We start from the raw sequence: 17829 nt of genomic DNA, 5'->3' as shown, positions 1-17829 counted from the left end.
ACGCTGAGCTCCAAGTAGTGTCTTCTGGGCTCCCATGGAAAAGAAGGAGGCATCCTGGGTCCTTTCATTCACTGGTCACACGCTTCCTGGGCATAAGCACAGCAGGCCCGGGCCAGCATGAAGGCACAGAGGCCACAGAGACATCAAGAGGCTCACGTCAAATGTTTCTTTCCATCTGAGCCTTCCTGCCTGAAGTCCAGCGATATGAGAGCTTTCCTTACCCCACGAGGAGGGGAAGGCCCCCCTGTCTGGGGGAGCTCATCAGTGGTGGAACCCTGGCTATGGATCTTGGTTCAAGCCAGCTGGACCAAGGGCAGCATAAGTGAGGAATAAGAACACAGGGAAAATTCTGGAAGTGGACCTCCTTTCCCCTATCTATACACACACATTATGAGGCTCAAGAAGGCCCCTGGCCGAAGTCGTGGGAGTCACAGGAAAAGGGATGTGTGAGCCTCTGTTTCCTCTGCCCCTCCCTCAATATGAAAGAACATTGCCTCAAAGGAGCAGGAAAAATCACTTAGCTGTATTTTGCTCCACAAATACCCAATTTCTCTATTTTCAGGGGCTCACAGAGCTCAGAGCAGGGACGAAGGTTGCATGGGTGCTGGGTGAATGCAAGTGGAAGGGGGAGAGGGACCCTGAGTGGGAGAGCAGGCTTTTCTCCAGTGGAGATGAAAGCTGTCCCCGTTCATTAACAGCTTAGGTGCTGAGCTCCAGTCTTTAAGAGCTGGAGATAGGAGGATGGGGAGAGAATGCATTTGTTTTATGCTTTTAAAATTTCTAAGTACATTTTAGGAATCTAAATTGGTTTTGGCTTTTTACTCTTTTTCTTTTTTTTTTTCCATCTTTCTGCTGCCTGGGAGCCCCATCACAGTCCCCAATCTGTTGTGACTCTTCCCCAGCCCACGGTTTCAGTTCCACCTTTTTTTCCCCTCTCTCTCTGGATGGTATTCCAAAGCCACGTTGGCTTAGAAAATTTCTAAAAATAAAAAAGACACACCAAGTGTTCACTTGCAAAATCACAACCTGGGGAGGAGATTCGGAAATAGTCAAAGCACTGAAGCCTCGTGTTTCCGCAGCCCTTGAAGGCACGCCAGGGCAGGCGCCGCTCCGGCACACGCGGGGCAGGTCAGATGGCACGCAGCTCACAGCCAGGTACGTGGGAGTGTGCAGAGAAAATAATCTCATCCTTCATCCACACAAGAAGCAGGGTAGGAACAATCGGAATTTGACATAGAATTTGGGAAAACAATACCCCATATCCAGTCAGAAAGAGCAATTCAGTTTATTTTACCCCAAAGTGCAATAAGATCTTTTCACATTCAGGAAATGACATGAAAATTACAGAATTTTACCTGAGAGATGATTCTACCTTCATAATATTTTGGTAGTTCACTTCATAACCATAAATTATATCTGTTCTCTACGTATTGTTCTTCTACACTCTCTGCTTGAGAGGCAGCAAACTGTTTGCTGCATGGAACTGAAATTGAGGCTGTGTGTGAGATCACGTGTAATAAATACCAAATGGAAAATAAGAGGCTAGCGGGGAAAGAACTCCAGAAGAAAAACATAGGAAAGGAACAGAGGAGGGAGGAGAAGAGAAAACAAGAACTAGGGAGACAATACTTGAGTTAGCAAATGGAGATGATTTTTTGTTTGTTTTATTTTATTTATTTATTTTTGAGAGGGAGTCTGTCTCTGTCACCCAGGCTGCAGTGCAATGGCGTGATCTCAGCTCACTGCAACCTCCGCCTCCTGGATTCAAGCGATTCTCCTGCCTCAGCCTCCCGAATAGCTGGGATTACAGGCCTGCGCCACCATGCCTGGCTAATTTTTGTATGTTTAGTAGAGATGGGGTTTCGCCATGTTGGCTGGGCTGGTCTCAGACTCCTGACCTCAGGTGATCCTCCCACCTCGGCCTCCCAAAGTGTTGGGATTACAGGCATAAGCCACTGTGCCCAGCCTGTTTGGTTTTATTTTTAATTGCTGGTTGCATCCTGTTTGATAAATAAGATGCGTGACAGGTAAAAAATGAAACTTATTTTGCAATCTGTAGACGTATCAATTTCATGACTCTGGGATTTCAGAAGTTGAGTCACTGGTGTTTATAATCTACTGAAATTGAGTGAAATACATTACTGTGGATGCCTGACGTCGCCCCACACCAAACGCCTCCTCGTGAAAGAGAATGCTGTTCCAGGTCATTAGCGAGGAGAGGAAATCAGTTTGGGGCTGAACAAGGAAGACTTGCTGGAGAAGGAAAAATGAAAGAGATCTGGATTCTTGTCTACAACCCTCAGCAACAACATGGTCACCAGTATTTATTGATTCCTTACTATAGGAATCAATAATCATTAATACATCAGTAATCAATAAATAGATCCAATAAGCAGTAAATACATCCATCCAATAAATACATCCAGGCATTTGATGTATGCCATCTCACTTAATTTTCATACCAACCCTGCAACTAAGCATTGTAATCTCCATTTTACAGACAAAGCTGAGGCTTCATAGTGGCCAAGTAACTCGTCCCAGGTCGCAGAGTGTGAAGTACGTTGCTGGGATTCAACTCCAGGCACCTGACTGGCGCTTTCAGAGCCCTTGGACACTGAGTTAGAGTCAAGGACCCTGAGAAAGCATAGAGCAACCAGGAAAGGGCTGTAGTTTTAGATATGTAACCTAGTGATGAGGATAAAGGCCCACTGAATCTTTCTGGAAACGGGGTCTGTTTCAGGCAGCTTCAGGGATTCAGAGAATCAATAGAAAGTGATTGGAAGGATAAGAGAAATTCAGATACATGCCTGAGTTCTCTCATGAAGGACTGATTTCTAAGGAAGGACTCACAAACTTGAATTTTCAATGCAAAGCTCCCCCACTCCCTGTGAGACATACCTTGGTTGTTGTTTCTAGAATGATTTCTTTGTGCAGAAGTTCAACCACCATTTTCACATGGCCTTCCTTAGAGGCCAGATGCAAGCCATTCAACCCATTCTGTAAAGAGCAGAGAGGCGGGAACGGGATGGTTAGTCAAATGGTGCATTCTGCAGGTCCCAGTGGGGGCCCAGGCCCCTTCCCAGCCCTGAGGTGTTCACAGCACTGGAGGGAAGGAGTGGAGGGTGTCTAGGGATTGAAAAGGGCACAGGGCAGGGCCACCCAGCCTCCCCTTCACACCTCAGGTCACAGCAGAGCAGACGTGGAAAGAAAGGGCAAGAACTGGCCCACCACTCCCAGATGGGAATTACGCAGGAAGCTCTCACAAGACCCATGGTGACCTTGAAATTCAGGTTGAGGCCAGGCTTTAGGCAGCCCACTTAATTAAAATGATGTAGCTTCAACTCCTGGTTAATTTTCACAGCAGTGACCAGGAAAAGCAAAGTGGTAACACCAGTGCATCCTGAACGCTTGTAGAAATAGACATATGTTTGATAAGATGTTAAACTCTGAAGCAAGCTCATATGAGAAATGAATACCACCAACCACCCAGCTGTAAGATTTCCTCAATAGAAAAATCAGTATTAAAATAGCCCGTTTGGCCCAGTACAGTAGCTCATGCCTGTAGCCCCAGCACTTTGGGAGGCTGAAGCAGCCTGGTTGCTTGAGCCCAGGATTTTGAGACCAGCCTGGGCAACATGGTAAAACCCTATCTCTACAAAAGAAAAAAAAAAAAAAAAAAAAAAACCCACAGAAGCCAGGTGTGGTGGTGTGTGCCTATAGTTCCAGCTACTCAGCGGGCTGAGGTGGGAGAATCACCTGAGCCCGGGAGTTTGAGGCTACAGTGAGCTGAGATCCTGCTACTGCCCTCCAGCCTGGGTGACAGGGCCAGACCCTGTCTCAAAAATAAAAATAAATATAAAACATAAAATAGCCCCTTTGCCATCCCATAATTTCAAAGGTGACCAAAGAAGCCTGGCTGACAGTTAAGCTTTAGGCAAAGCAAAAACAAACAAACAAACAAACAAACAAAAACATTTTCCCTGCTCAACCCTTAGCCCACAAGAGCAGAACCAATTAAAATTTAACCAATTGAAGTTCCAGCTGCATCTGGTGAAGCTGCCACTGTGCTTTATGGAAGGCAGCCAAGCTCAAGTTTTATGTATCACTCTCATGCTTCCTGCTCTTCTGATCCTTGCCCTGAAAGGTCTTGAAACTTTCTGGCAAAAGCTGACATCAAGGAGTGCTACTCGGAGCCACAAATAAGTCTGACGACATGAAGGAGCAAAATATCAATTCCAACAGATGAGTTGATCTTGGCTCCGTATAGAAAATGATTTTAGTCAGTGAGCAAACTCCACCCCCTGCTTTTTTATTTTGTTCCTGTCCTCCTCCTTCCCCACTAGCAATTTTCCCCTCCTCTCCTGTTCCTCCTCCTCCTCCTGGCCTCCCGTTTTGATTAATTCTGTTCTATCTTGTTCCTTTCCAGGGGAGGCCTCAGAGCCACTGCAGGCTCCAGCTCATGAAATAGATCCTCGCCACCTAGACAGAGGGCTTGGTTTCTGCAGGTATGATGTGTGGGGTCCCTGACTCACATGTCCCCAAATATCTCCGCAGCCCCACCCTGCATTCCTCAAATTCCAGCTCTCCCACTGTGTCAGGGCATCATTTTCAGGAGGTTCTTGTTCAAACACAAGTATTCTACATGGGAGTGGGAGTGCATTAGCCCATTCACAGATTAGGCAAATTGCTTTGCCATAACTAGCAGAGGAAAGTCACCCAAAGTCACGATAGGAGAATGGAAGGGGTCCAATGCTTCTTTTATGTGGGGGCCTTGGACAGAGGAAATATAACAGGTGCCTTGGATGTTAGAGAAATGAGAGGGGGCTGCAAAGGGAACATTAACTATCTCCTATGTAGGTCAGGGCAGCCCTACACCCCCGCCTATCAGCACAGCCAGCCTTGCCAGGGTGTGTGTGTAGGGGAGAGAGGGTGGTTCACCAAATATTTCCTCATGCAAATGCCTGAAAATGACCACTGGCCATTAGATTTCCTCCTCTTGCAGATTTTGCACACCATTCACTGAAGGGTCCAAAGCTGTGTGGATTCTTCTCACCCGGTGTGAATGAGTTTATCAGAGAAAGCTAGGTCAGAGCCATTCTGGGTAATAGAGAGGGAGAAAGTGCTTGAGGGCCAAATGGGAATCCAGGAGAAGGGGAGAGAGCACTGGGCAGGCAGAAACCAGTTCCCCTCCCCTCGATTTGCAAGAAAAATTCACTGCAAAGCAATTTGTTGAGTGACCAGTGTGCTGGTAGCCTGGAGTCATTCTTGCTTCTGCCATCTTGCAACTCTTTTCTGGGGTGGGTGGGCAGGAAGGAGTCCCTGCTCCTTCTCAGAGCAGGGTGAGCTTTTTCAGGCAGCACACAGCATTTCTGCAAGCGCTCTTCCAACCCAGCGACAACCTTCTCAAGAAGCTTCCTGGTGCTGACAGCGGATGCCCTGTGATTGCTTGGGAACTGGGGTGGTGTTTGTGGCTGTGGGCGCGGCTGGAGTGACAGTCCGGCAGCTGCCGCGGGCTGCTTACTGCGGGAAGCTGACTCGCAGCGGCAGCCAGCCTTGACTCGGTGCTGACGGCTGGGGTTTTAGTGTTTACTTGGGCAGCACAGTCGCTCTGATGAGCATTTGTGGGTCCTGAATGCATCAAAGCCGCAAAACCAGCAAGCCTGGAAAGAAAATAGCTAATGCTTGCTGCTAATGCTCTGGGACGGCCGGCCCCTGCTTTTTGAGGCCAGTGTCAGGATTTCAATCTGGAGGCATTCTAGATATACTGTCTGACCAGAGAATGCAGGACTCAAAAGGGATATTAGAGGTCCCTGAACTCCACCCTTTCATCTGCAGCTGAGGAAGTTGAGGCCCAGAGTAGTCAAATGATTGGCAGAGGCCACACAGCCTCTCCAGGGCACACCCACACACAGAACCAACCTGGAATTCTCAGGAAAAAAGAGTTTTGGTTTTCTTCCCCCTAAAAACTACTGTGATAACTGGCTGGGCACGGTGGCTCACATCTGTAATCCCAGAACTTTGGGAACCGAAGCAGCTGGATCACTTGAGGGCAGGAGTTCTAGACCAGCCTGGCCAGCATGGAGAAACTCTGTCTCTACTAAAAATGCAACAATTAGCAAGACGTGGTGACACACGTCTGTAGTCCCAGCTACTCAAGAGGCTGAGACAGGAGAACTGTTTGAACCTGGGAGGCCAAGGTTGCAGCGAGCAGAGATCACACCACTGAATTCCAACCTGGGTGACAGAGAGAGACTCTGTCTCAAAAAAACAAAACAAAACCCCAAACGACTGTGTTTCTTTTTATCAGATGATGAAAGCATATCTTCCCTTTTCGGGTCTCCATGAAGTTTAGAGCTAACGAATGGATGTGACCTCGGCAATTGATCTCTAGGATTTTATTCATCGCCCTGATCTGCAGAAAATCCCCTTTCTTCCCTTCCTGGGTCCCGCGCTTCCCTCGCAAAGGGCAGAGAGTAAGGACCCTTGCCACGAAAGGGGCCTCCTGAGTAGGCCTGCCTCTCGCAGAGCTGCACTCTCCCTCCATCCCAGATACTGGCTCAGTGACCTCCGTCTTCTTTATGATTTTTGAAAAATGTTTTCTCGCTTTAGTGTAAATTTGTCTTTAACATAGTCACCCTAAATCACTTCCAAGTCTATTACTATGGGGATCTGAATCCACTGTTCTCAGCAGGGCCACTGAATCAAACCCCATTGGGCACAGTTCATGAGAGAGATGCAAGATGGCCTGGGAATGCAATGCCTGTAAAAACCACATGGGGACGGGACTGCAGAAGCACTTGTCTCAAACACAGGTGTGGGCACTGTTGCCATCAAACGCTGAGCAATTACTTAACCCAACTCAACAAATATTTATTGAGAATCTAGTCCGTGTCTAGCCCTGTGCTAGAAATGAATCAAACACAAACTGTTTCCCTTGAAGTACTCAGTTTTGTAGGGAACACAGATGCATAAAAAAATAAATGCAAAATCATGTGAAAAAGGTCCCAAACAGCATGTTAAGGGGTAGAAGTGGCACAGAGGAGAAAGGAGTTGCTCTGTCAAGAAGGCCCAGAAAGCTTCACAGAGGCCTTTTCAAGGCAGAGGAGCCCACCTGCACAAAGACAGGGTTGCAAGTTCATTAACAACAGCAAGATGAGAAGCGTGTCTGAGTTTAGATTCTAAACCCATAAGCTAAAATATGCTACCAGCTCTCTCAGTAAGTAACCTCCTCTTCCTTTCCCAAAGCATTTGGATACAAGAGATGCACAAACATCCAGACCCCAGCAGCACCTCTCCTCCAGCAATTGGTCTTAGTAGGTAGATGGCTGCATCTACCTACCTAAGGGGTGGTGACAGCCACAAGTCACCACCATCTAGCAGTGGAAGTTGCTGAACATCTGAAAACGAACCTCCTGCACACACACACAAAGGAGCTTGTACAGCTGTCTTATTAAATGTATAACTAGTTTATACAGGAGACCACTTCTGATATCCAAAAGAGCATTTCGCGGATAAGTACCATATCTAATACTTCCTTTTTCTTTAAGCAGATTTTTCATTGCTCAAATGAGAAGGAGGAGGAGGAGTGCAAATTATGTGAGCTATTTGTTCTTAGCTGTAACTATGGACAGAGATGAACTGTAATTTACCACCTCTTCAAAACTGAGAATCATGTTTTACTTTAGCTAAATCAAGTTTAAGTTAGCTTGGTTGCTAAAAGGCAGCTTGCTGAGACTTGCTTTGAATCTTTTTGGTGACTCCCTCTCACCTTCACAGCCACTTTTCTTGAAGCCAAACGGCAGACAGGCTGTTAAAGGGGATTGGGGGTGTGGATAAATCACACATTTCTTCCCTCAAATAACAGGGTGTAGAAGATAAGCAAGAAGGAAGTGGAAGGATATAAGAGTAAATGATTTCACTAAATTAGAAGCTGGGGAGAAAAGCAATAACAACTTGTGGCCATTTTTTAACCATATGGCTTTTCCTGGAGGAAAACACCAGTTCACTAGAGTCCTTTTCCTACAGATACTGCCTCCCAGAGCTCCAGTTACATGTGTTTTAGACCAGCTGATGTTGTCCCATAGCTCTTGGCTGCTCTGTTTTGGTTTGTTTTTTCCCCCTTCTTTTCTCTCTTTTGTTTCAATTTGAATTATTTCTATTGACTTATCTTCAAGTTCTTTGATTCTCTCCTTAGCTATGTCCAGTCTACTGATGAACCTGTTGAAGAAATTCTTCATTTCTGAGAAAGTGTCTTTTGCTTTCAGCATTTCATTGGACTTTTTCTTATAGTTTCCATCTCTCTGCTGAAATTTTCCATCTACTCATGAATGTTATCCACTTTTCCCACTAGATCCTTTAACATATTAATCATAGTTATTTTAAAGTCCATCTAATACTTCCAACATCCAACATTGTGGTCATCTCTAGGTCTGATTCTGTTTATTGCTTTGTCTCTTGAAAATAGTTCATTGTCTTTTTCTTTCTTTTTTTTTTTTTTTTTTGGTGTGTGATAATTTTTAGTTGAGTGTCAGACATCAAGCATAGAAGAGCAGTAGAGACTGAGGTAAATAGTTTTTATGGCTGGAAATGAACATGCCTCTTCTTCTGTGAAGTTGTCAGCATGGAGGTGGGAAAGCTGAGTCAATCTTAGGGGTTGACCTGAGTTTGAGTTTTGTTGTTACTTTCAGTGCACCACAGCCTTCACATTCTTATGAAGGTAGACTGTGGTTATCTTGAACTTTGAGTTGGAGCTGGGGTGCCAGGGTTTTTTTGTGTGAGTGTTCCTGACTTCCCTCAACTTCCAGCCATCCTGCATGCCTGGGCCTTAAATGCAGTCTTTCTCCATGCTCCTACTCTTCTCCCAGCAGTGGCCTGCTCTTGCTTATTATAACATGTTAGGCTGGTAGTAATGAGCATGTTCTCTTTTGTTGTGCTCCAGCTTCAGTGTTAGGCAGGCTCTGTACATCTGGCCCTCCAAGGTGGGATTTCTCTTCCATGTTTAGCAATCCTTCCCCCTTCTCTGTGGCAGCAAAACCTGTCTCACTTGCATTGGTCTTGGGTGTGAGTTTCTTGTTCCTCCTCCAGCAGTAGCCGACCCCTACTTGTTTTTTTGTGTGTTTGTTTTGATTTTTGATTTTTTTTTTTTTTTTTTTTTTGAGATGGAGTTTCACTCTTGTTGCCCAGGCTGGAGTGCAGTGGCATGATCTTGGCTCATTGTAACCTCCACCTCCCAAGTTTAAGCAATTCTCCTGCCTCAGCCTCCCAAGTAGCTGGGATTACAGGTGTCTGCCACCACGCCTGGCTAATTTTTTGTATTTTTAGTAGAGATGGGGTTTCACCATATTGGCCAGACTGGTCTCGAACTCCTGAACTTAGGTGGTCTACCCGTCTCGGCCTCCTAAAGTGCTGAGATTACAGGCGTGAGCCACCACGTCCAGCTGCCTGCTTGTTATTGGTGTAGAATCCCGGGCCCAACACAATCTCCAGCCCCTCCCCTAGGAGTCCCAGGGTGGCTGCTCCTACCTTCCCTGCAGCAGCAAGTTGTTGGCAGGAATGTTTCCTACCCTTCCCCTGGCTGAGGCAGTTTGTTTCTATTCCTCCTCTAGGTGAACGGTCTAAGGATTGGTGTATCTCTATATGCGTGCACTCTATATACACATTCATGTAATCACTACCCCTCAGTGTCTACTTCAAATTAAGGTTCCTGAGTTGGGGGTGCAGTGAGTGCTGGATAAGCCAGCTCAGGCCTATGGGGCTGACACACGGATCTTTGCTCGACCATGTCCCCTGGGATACAGGTGCAAACCAGGCCCAACTGGCAGATCTGTGGGCTTCAGCCTGGGGCCAGGCACTGCCTCCCACACCCGGACAGCACTGGGTTAACAGGCCTGCTCTTACAGGTAGGCTGGGCTGGCTCCTGGCCATGCAGGGATCTCTGGTCCCCAGGACGGGGACAGGGCAGGTGAGGATGCTGGGTGGGTGGGGAAGAGCAATTGCCTTGTTCACCTCATGCACCCCCAGGGACCTGGGAGTCCCATTTACAGATGGGTGGGGCTTCCAGCCCACTCCACCCAGAACTGGGCTTCCCTCCTCTCAGAGTGTCCCATAGGAGTGGGGTATGGGAGGCCTGTTTTATTCTCAGAATAAATGTTACCACAATTTCAAAAATAAAAATAAAGGTGAGAAGGTCCGTTTTTGCTTCACACGAGGGAAAGATCTGGAGAGGCAGTGAAAGCTTCATGTCCGTTCCTCCCTCCACCCCTGCCTGAATAGCCAGGGGTCACCTCCTGCACACCTGGCTGCCGAGGGGGCCTCATCTGGCTCCTGACATATCCCAACACTTCTCATGGGGGGCCCATGGAGAAAAGCCTGTTCCAGACACACCAGCCGACACTTGGCCTTCAAGAACTTTTAAGATTTTGGTGGCTGGGTGTGGTGGCTTGTAATCCCAGCACTTTGGGAGGCTGAGGTGGGAGGATCCCTTGAGCCCAGCAGTTCAAGGCTGCAGTGAGCTATGGTTGCACCATTGCTCTTGAGCCCGAGTGGTGGAGTGAGACCTTATCTGAAAAAAAAAAAAAGATTTTGGCTTGTGTGGTGAACACCACTCTTTCCCGACCTCTGCCAAAGCTGAAGTGATTTATGTGGCCTGCTTCTTAGAGAGCGTGGCTTCTGTTTGAATTTCTGTTTACTCGGCTGCCTTACTGCCTCAGGCAGGCATGAGATGGGTTCAGGAAAAAATGACCGTTTTGTAGATTATCGAGCTTTTTCTCATCGTCAGGGTAGGAGCCATGCTCTCTGCAGCCTTCTGCATCCTACATACTCCCTGTACTGAGCCCTTAAGGCCAGCTGGCCCCCTATGATCTCTTTCCAAATGGTCCTAACACAGCAGATAACCTTTTAAGGCTCTTTTTGGCAAAAACCTTCATGCCAAGCACACACACCTGGAGTTGTGCGTCTGCCTTTTCTCTTTTTCAGGTGAGATGTCAATTGACAGAATTGTTCTGAAAAGGGATCTGTGTGATGGGCGGGGAAGGAGACCTCAGCTGGCTATGTTTCTTTTAACATTTTTACGAAGAAGAAGAAAAAAGTCACATTCAGCCTGATTGATTCAATTTGGAGTATTTTCTTGCACCAACTGTGAGAAATTCCATTGGCAAAATACACAATTCCAGACATTTGTTCTCGTTAAATGATTCCTCTGTTTAGCTCTTCTGATTGCCCCAATTGCACTAATTGATTTCCAAGTGTATGAATACAGGAGACACAGGGAATTTAACTCTGCCTGTCAAGAGAAGGGGAACGGTTTGAAATAGAAAGGCCTTGGTGTCTCTGCAAAACTGCAAGAACATCTCAAAAGCAAATGCCTACATTCCCATGAGGATACACAGCCCTCACACTTCCTTTCCACACAGCTGTTTATTTCACCTGTGCACAAGGCTGGCCCTGTCTCTATGGAGCAGGCAGCTTCAGCTGTGTCCTGTGACTGAGGACCTCCCCACCCCACACCTCCTGAAACTCACTGCTCAGACCCCCACTCCCTTTCTTTGAGCTGTATTTCTGGAGAACCTAGGAAACATGTTCATATAACACTCGGGAAACACAACGTTTGCATCCATCAACAGCTACTATCCAATGATTGGTCGAGCCAGGCCCAGAGGCAAGGAAGCACTGGCCAGGGGAAGATGTTATGGGGATGGAAGGCACTGCAGTCCTGGAAAAAACAGGCCCAATAGCAGTGGCAGAGACACCAAGGAGTCTGAGGACCCCAGAGTGAATAAAATGAAAGGTGAGAAAAGAAATGCCTAGATGCTTTTCCATTTACCCATGCAGGCAGTAAAGATCCGGTCAGAAGATCTTGTTTGTGATAAGGAGGAAGCTGTCTACATAGTGGATGTTTCTATTTAATATCCTAGGTTAGTGGGATATATTTCATATCCCAGTTTCCTATTCAATCTGGTTCTCTGTTGAGTTCGCTATAAACAAGCAAGTGTTATACTCGATGTCACAGAAGCTTAATTCCCCAAATAGCAACCAATCTGTACGTGTGTTACCTCTCGCTTTGCTCTATTATTGGTCCTTGTTTGTGGAGTGAGACCACAACAGAATATATTATATTTGCAGGTCTGCAGCCCTGCAGCAGAGTAGGAGAGAAGAGCCCAAACTGGAGTTACAGAGAGGAAAAGAAGGACTGGAGTGACTGCCATTCTTACTCCAAATTCTCAAACTGATGAGAATGAAAGAAAGAGTAGGGAAGAAAGCAATGCAAAGACCATGGAGCCACAGGAAACAGAGCGGATGATGGGAAGGGAAGGAGCGACAGCACGATGGTTTGGCTGGAAGAGGAAATGAATTGAGACACATTTAAAAAATTACTAGAGCTATATAAGTTTTGATTTCTTTCCTCAAATTGCCTACATCAAAATTTCAACCAAAACAGAAAGGAAATCAAAGCTGAAGGGGTGCTTTCCCATCTTCCCTTCTCATCCTTCTCCCTCCCTCCCCACCCAGCTGGGAGTGATGTCGGCCTTATAGGGCAGTGAGCAGAGAGGTGCCCTGCAGGGCATGGGCAGCAGCGTGTCTGGGGTCTGAGAAAGAGGACAGCTAATGGAGTGGTTGGGAGGTTGTCACACTGAGCAAACAAGTCAGTGAATACGTTAAGGAGGATGGGCATCAGCGGCATTCAGGCCTCCCGCTGTCTGAAGGACTGTACAAACATGGGGAAAGGGAAGGCTAGAAAGAATTCTGAGCACTGGGCTGGAATCGAAAAAATATTGGCGTGATCTCATTGATTCGTAAACTATATATACATAGACAGCTGTAGATGTAGTTAACAGACTCGTGTATGCACACATGCATGCACACAGACGTATGACAACCCGGAGCAACTGGCACACTGGGGACCGGACCCTGGCGTCTAAGTGCTGTCTCCACTAATAGGAACCAGGGATCTTTGGAGAAGCGCTGAGCCAGGGCTGGGGCAGGGCAAGTACAAAATGAGCCTGGGGCACCTTGTGCCAGAAAGTAGGAAAATGCTCAAGGAATGAGGAGGACATGTCAAAGGATGAAGAAGCCAACTGATGGGAAGGACTCCTATTGGCCCAGCTTAGACTTGACCATTAAAATAAGTCATCGGAGTATCAGGTTGAAACCCATCAAATGGAAGATGGATCCATGAGTCCAAACAGGTCTACACAAATAAAGAAAAAATAAATGAATGGGGAGAAGAAAAAGCTTATCCTTTAGTAGAACGCCAGCTAAAAATTGTAGAAGACATGATGGAAATGGGGAATCACTCTCTGGAGCCACCATAGCAGTAGCTGATACAGGCAGATGTCATCAATGGGCTCCCATCAGTGGATCCCTTTAGACTGAAATATATCCCTCCCCCAACACAATACTGATCAATTACAAAGGGAAAATCAGTGAACTTACAGTAGAAAAATGTGGCTGACACCAATTTTACTGGGTGATCAAGATTAACATCCCCAGGAGTGGGGAGGGAGCATGATTTCTATGGTATTCCTGTCAAGCATGGCCATATGGCCATGAGGCAGCATCAGACAGACAGCAGAGGTTCAAACTACAGCATGGAAACAGTCAAACATAGGAGAAATGGGCATGCTGAGGGCCTATTCCAGATGGAAGGAGGCTGATGAAACGTGACAACTAAATGCAAAATATCTTCCTGGAGAGATTTCTGAAACAGAGAGAGACAGAAAAAGGTGGAGGGGAACAGAGGCAGTGAGAGAAAACAGACAGAGACAGAGAGACAGAAAGAGAAAGGAAAGGAAGGAGGGGAGCAGGAAAGGGAGGTGAGGGAGAAAGAGGAAGAGGAAGGGGTGGGGAGATGTGAGGGAAGGAGGCACAGAGAGAGGGATAAATTGTTGGGACAGTTGGCAAAATCTTAATGGAATCTGTGGATTGGATGGTTGTGTTGCATCAATGTTGATTTCCAGATTGGCAGGCACGTGGGATGGATACGTGGGAAAGTACCCTTACTTTTGGATGGTATACAGTGGACTATCTGGGGATGTGCAGAATCATGTCACACGTCCTACATTATAGACAGATGGACAGGGACAGGAAGTGCAGGAGAACGGGCGTAGAGAATGCAGACACCAGAGACGCAGGAATTCTCTGTATGGTTCTTGTAACTTTTCTGTAGATTTGGAACTACTAAACAATTTTTTTAATGGGAGGTAAAGAGGAGTGGTGGTGAGCTGCAGAGGTTGTGCAGGAGAAGAGTGATGTTGTGGGGGTAATTCTGGGGTCTAAGTAGGGTACAGGTGGCCCACTGGGGCTTCTACACATTTGGGAATCACAGCCACTATGAAGTTATAATTACATCTATCTGTCCTGGTTTTTCTTTCTTTTTTTTTTTTTTTTTTGAGATGGAGTCTTGCTCTGTCGCCCAGGCTGGAGTCCAGTGGTGCGATCTCGGCTCACTGCAAGCTCTGCCTCCCAGGTTCACGGCATTCTCCTGCCTTAGCCTCCCAAGTAGCTGGCACTACAGGCGCCCACCACCATGCCCAGCTATATTTTTGTACTTTTAGTAGAGACGGGGTTTCACCATGTTAGCCAGGATAGTCTCTATCTCCTGACCTCGTGATCTGCCCACCTCAGCCTCCCAAAGTGCTGGGATTACAGGCATGAGCCACTATGCCTGGCCGGCTTTTTTCTTTCTTGCTTTTAGAGATGGGGTCTTGCTATGTTGCCCAGGCTGGAGTACCATGGCTATTCACAGGGGAGATCACAGCTCACCACAACCTCGAACTTCTGGGCTCAGACGATCCTCCTGAGGAGCTGGGACTACAGGTGCAGGGCCATGCCTGGCTAATTTGTTTTTTAATGTTTAATTTCTAAATTATTTATTTATTCTGTAGGACAAGGTCTCACTATGTTGCTCAGGCTGGTCGTGAACTCCTGGGCTCAAACCATCCTCCCGCCTCATCCTTCTGAGTGGCTGTGCATCTGTCCTATTTGTAAAGGACCCGTGAGGCACGACCTTTACTGGAGTTGTGATATTATTCCAGGATGGAAACCCCAGAGTGCAATCAAACACGCTAAGAGAACATCCCTCAACCCACAGGGAAACCTGCTGATGGGGGAGACCGCTTCTGGAGGGCAGGCCTCTCGTTCTGTGGGGCCACACCACCTGCAGCCTGTTTCTAACCCAGATAGTTTATGGCTCCCCTGAGACCGCTTGGTGGGAAAGGTCTGCTAAAAATACATGATCTTGGAATCTAATGAATCAGAAGCTAGGCAGAGCTGAAGCAACTGCCATAACCATAGTAGAAAGTCACACCTGATCTCCTTTGCAAACCTGTCTCTTGCCTAGGGGCTGGAAAGACAGAATAAGAGAAGAAACTGAGAGGACAGCACAAACTCAGAGAGAGGTGGTGCAGATGGAAAGGGAGGCGACCGCCTCTGAGCATTTTCCCTGTTTGCTTTCTTGCAATCTAACTTTAGCCTTCCTGCCCAGGTAGCACTTAAGATTCACAGTTTGCTAGATACTCATGAGGAGGAAAAACACTCTAATCCTTTTCATTACCTTAAAGAAAAGGAATGCACAACGATTTTAGAGCTCTGCAAGGAAACGAATCAACCTCAGCTCACCTTCTTTCTACTCTGATTGTACAGAACTCGCAGCAGCCCTGTGCTCTGAGAAATCCTGTAGCTCAGCAGCACATCAACTGCAGAGGTTGATAGGCCCTTGGGAAGGTGGAGGAGGAAGTGTGAGCTTGAGTTAATGAGAGAATGGGACTCTGAAATGCAGCTCAGCAGCTAAGAATATCTCCTATGGACTAGAAAGAGCATCTATGCCCGAGATCTTGGTATTCTTTTTAAAAACAAAACAAAAAAAGACCCAGACCTTCAGAAGAAGGGCAGTGGGGTCAGGAGAAAAGAACCCTGGACTTCTAAAACTGTCCTTATATATGACCTCCCAGCCTTCAATTTATGCTGCTTTGCAATGACAAAACTGCTCTGAGCTTCTAGTTTCCTCTGAATTCCACAATTCCAAGAATAAGACAACGTAACAGCTTGCAGAAAACACTTAAGCCATGTGTTTTGCATGTACAGAAAAAAATATGCCAAGATTCATATAAACTGTTAACAGTGGTTTCGGGGAACGTAAGAGAGTTAAAATCAGAGCCAAGGCTTGTCAAAACGGACAGAAAGGATTTACACCAAAGAAGTCACAGTCGAATGCAAACAATCGCGGCCAATTCTCATTCCTCCTCTAGTCTCATCACAACCATGGGATCTGCTTTCAGCATTTCCTCTAACAACCAGAGAGGCGAATCTTCCTCAAGGCCCAGACCCAGTGTCATTTTGCCTGTGACTTTCCCTGTCCGCTCTCTTTGCCACACTGTACCCTATTTCCAGCCCCCTAAAAGTGGATTGCTTTCTTGGCCATGTTCCCATGGCCCTTGATAACTCTCTCAAGACCCTCATCACACAGAATTGCATTTATCTGTGCTTGTGTCTGTCTATCCCAAAGGCCTGAATTTTTTGAGATCCTGTGTTTTGCTCACCTTGGTAATCAGGTCCTAGCATGGAGCCTGGTGCATAAGAGTTTGCAGAATTGAATGCACTTTCATGGAACCACACACAAGCCTATCTTTTTTCTTAGTCTCTCAGCACTATGAAGATCACATCTGGTCTTCATATTCTAAATTCCTAGAGCAATGAAAGCATAAAGTGGAGTTTAGAGAGCGTGCTTTCCTTGCGCTGTGTTCCGATCATTCCTGAAGGTGCTAGTCACCCTTTGCCTAGTCCCTAGGATTCCACGGAATGTCGCTGCTGTGACTACAAATGAAGATTTTTATGTAACCGAACTGGTCAACTAGCTCTTCCTTGGTTGCAGAGGAAGGGAAAATGAAATCAGTCTGGGGCAGATCACCCAGAGCAATAACAGGCTTGCTGCGCAGTGTCAAATCCATCCTCTGAGTAAGTACAGAGGCTTGGGCTGGGTGTCTCAGTCCTGGGCTCTGAGGCTCTTCACCTCTCTGAGTCTCCCCAGCCTCCCCGGTCAAGCACCTGCTCTAACCAACTCTCAGGGTAATGTGAGCATTAATGGTGGAGCAGGCACTAGGTGCCAGGCATAGGGGCACCTAGCTGCATATCTGGTTTAACTATTTAACACAGAACACTCATTTCCCAGGTGAGGGCTCCAGTGAAACATTTTCTCTTCCTCATCACTATTCCAGAGCTGCACCAAGGCAGCAAGTCTAAAGAAGCTTTAATACCACAACACCATCATATTAGGAAGGCTTTCTGTGTGTTTTGGGGGTGCAGGTAGGATCAGAGAGCTATGTAGTTTAATACATTTTTCTATGCTTGTCAACAGTTCCTAAGAAAAAAACGACGACAGAGAAAGGTGCCAGGTTCTAGATCTATACAGATCTAGCTCTAACCTCCTAAGATGGATCGACCACCATCCTCACCCTCTTTCATTTCATGTACCCCAATCTCCACCAAACTGCCCCCTGCCCCAGTGCCCTTTGGCACTCCAGCCTTTGTAGTCCGTTCCTTCTCACAGCAATTCCTGTTTCCCAGTTCTCTACTGGGAGACTCCTTCCTTCACGACCTTTCTCTGACTCATTAGCAGGCCAGCCATTACCCTTAGACCAGAAACGATGTAAGGGCAGGTCCCGGGACCTGCTCATCTTTGACTGGCTGGCTCTTGGAACATTAGAACAGCTCAAAAAATATTTGTTGAATGAATGATTACACGGACAAAAACATCTCCTGTACTCCTTCAGGATGGCACTTACAATACTGAATTTGTAATCTTTTATCTACAAGCTGGACCTTTTACCTGCCTCC

The 17829-nt window shown here is 46.7% G+C and overlaps 1 protein-coding gene across 1 annotated transcript in view; it reads right to left on the bottom strand.

Moving 5' to 3' along the window:
* The window catches only part of LOC105554930 (ankyrin-1-like), a 51606-nt gene that overhangs the window by 17295 nt on the left and 16482 nt on the right, over positions 1-17829 (bottom strand). Inside the window, exons 6-7 of the mRNA XM_012001581.1 lie at positions 2899-2997; positions 2143-2253 (exon numbers count right to left, since the gene is read on the bottom strand). Of these exons, the coding sequence (XP_011856971.1) occupies positions 2143-2253; positions 2899-2997 (210 nt within the window). The remainder of the gene's footprint in view (positions 1-2142; positions 2254-2898; positions 2998-17829) is intronic.

This window comes from Mandrillus leucophaeus, unplaced genomic scaffold (genome assembly GCF_000951045.1).
Source record: "Mandrillus leucophaeus isolate KB7577 unplaced genomic scaffold, Mleu.le_1.0 Scaffold664, whole genome shotgun sequence".
Classification (NCBI taxonomy): Eukaryota; Metazoa; Chordata; class Mammalia; order Primates; family Cercopithecidae; genus Mandrillus; species Mandrillus leucophaeus.
The sequence above is the reverse complement of the archived record's forward strand: the minus strand, read 5'-3'. Positions and strand labels throughout refer to the sequence as shown.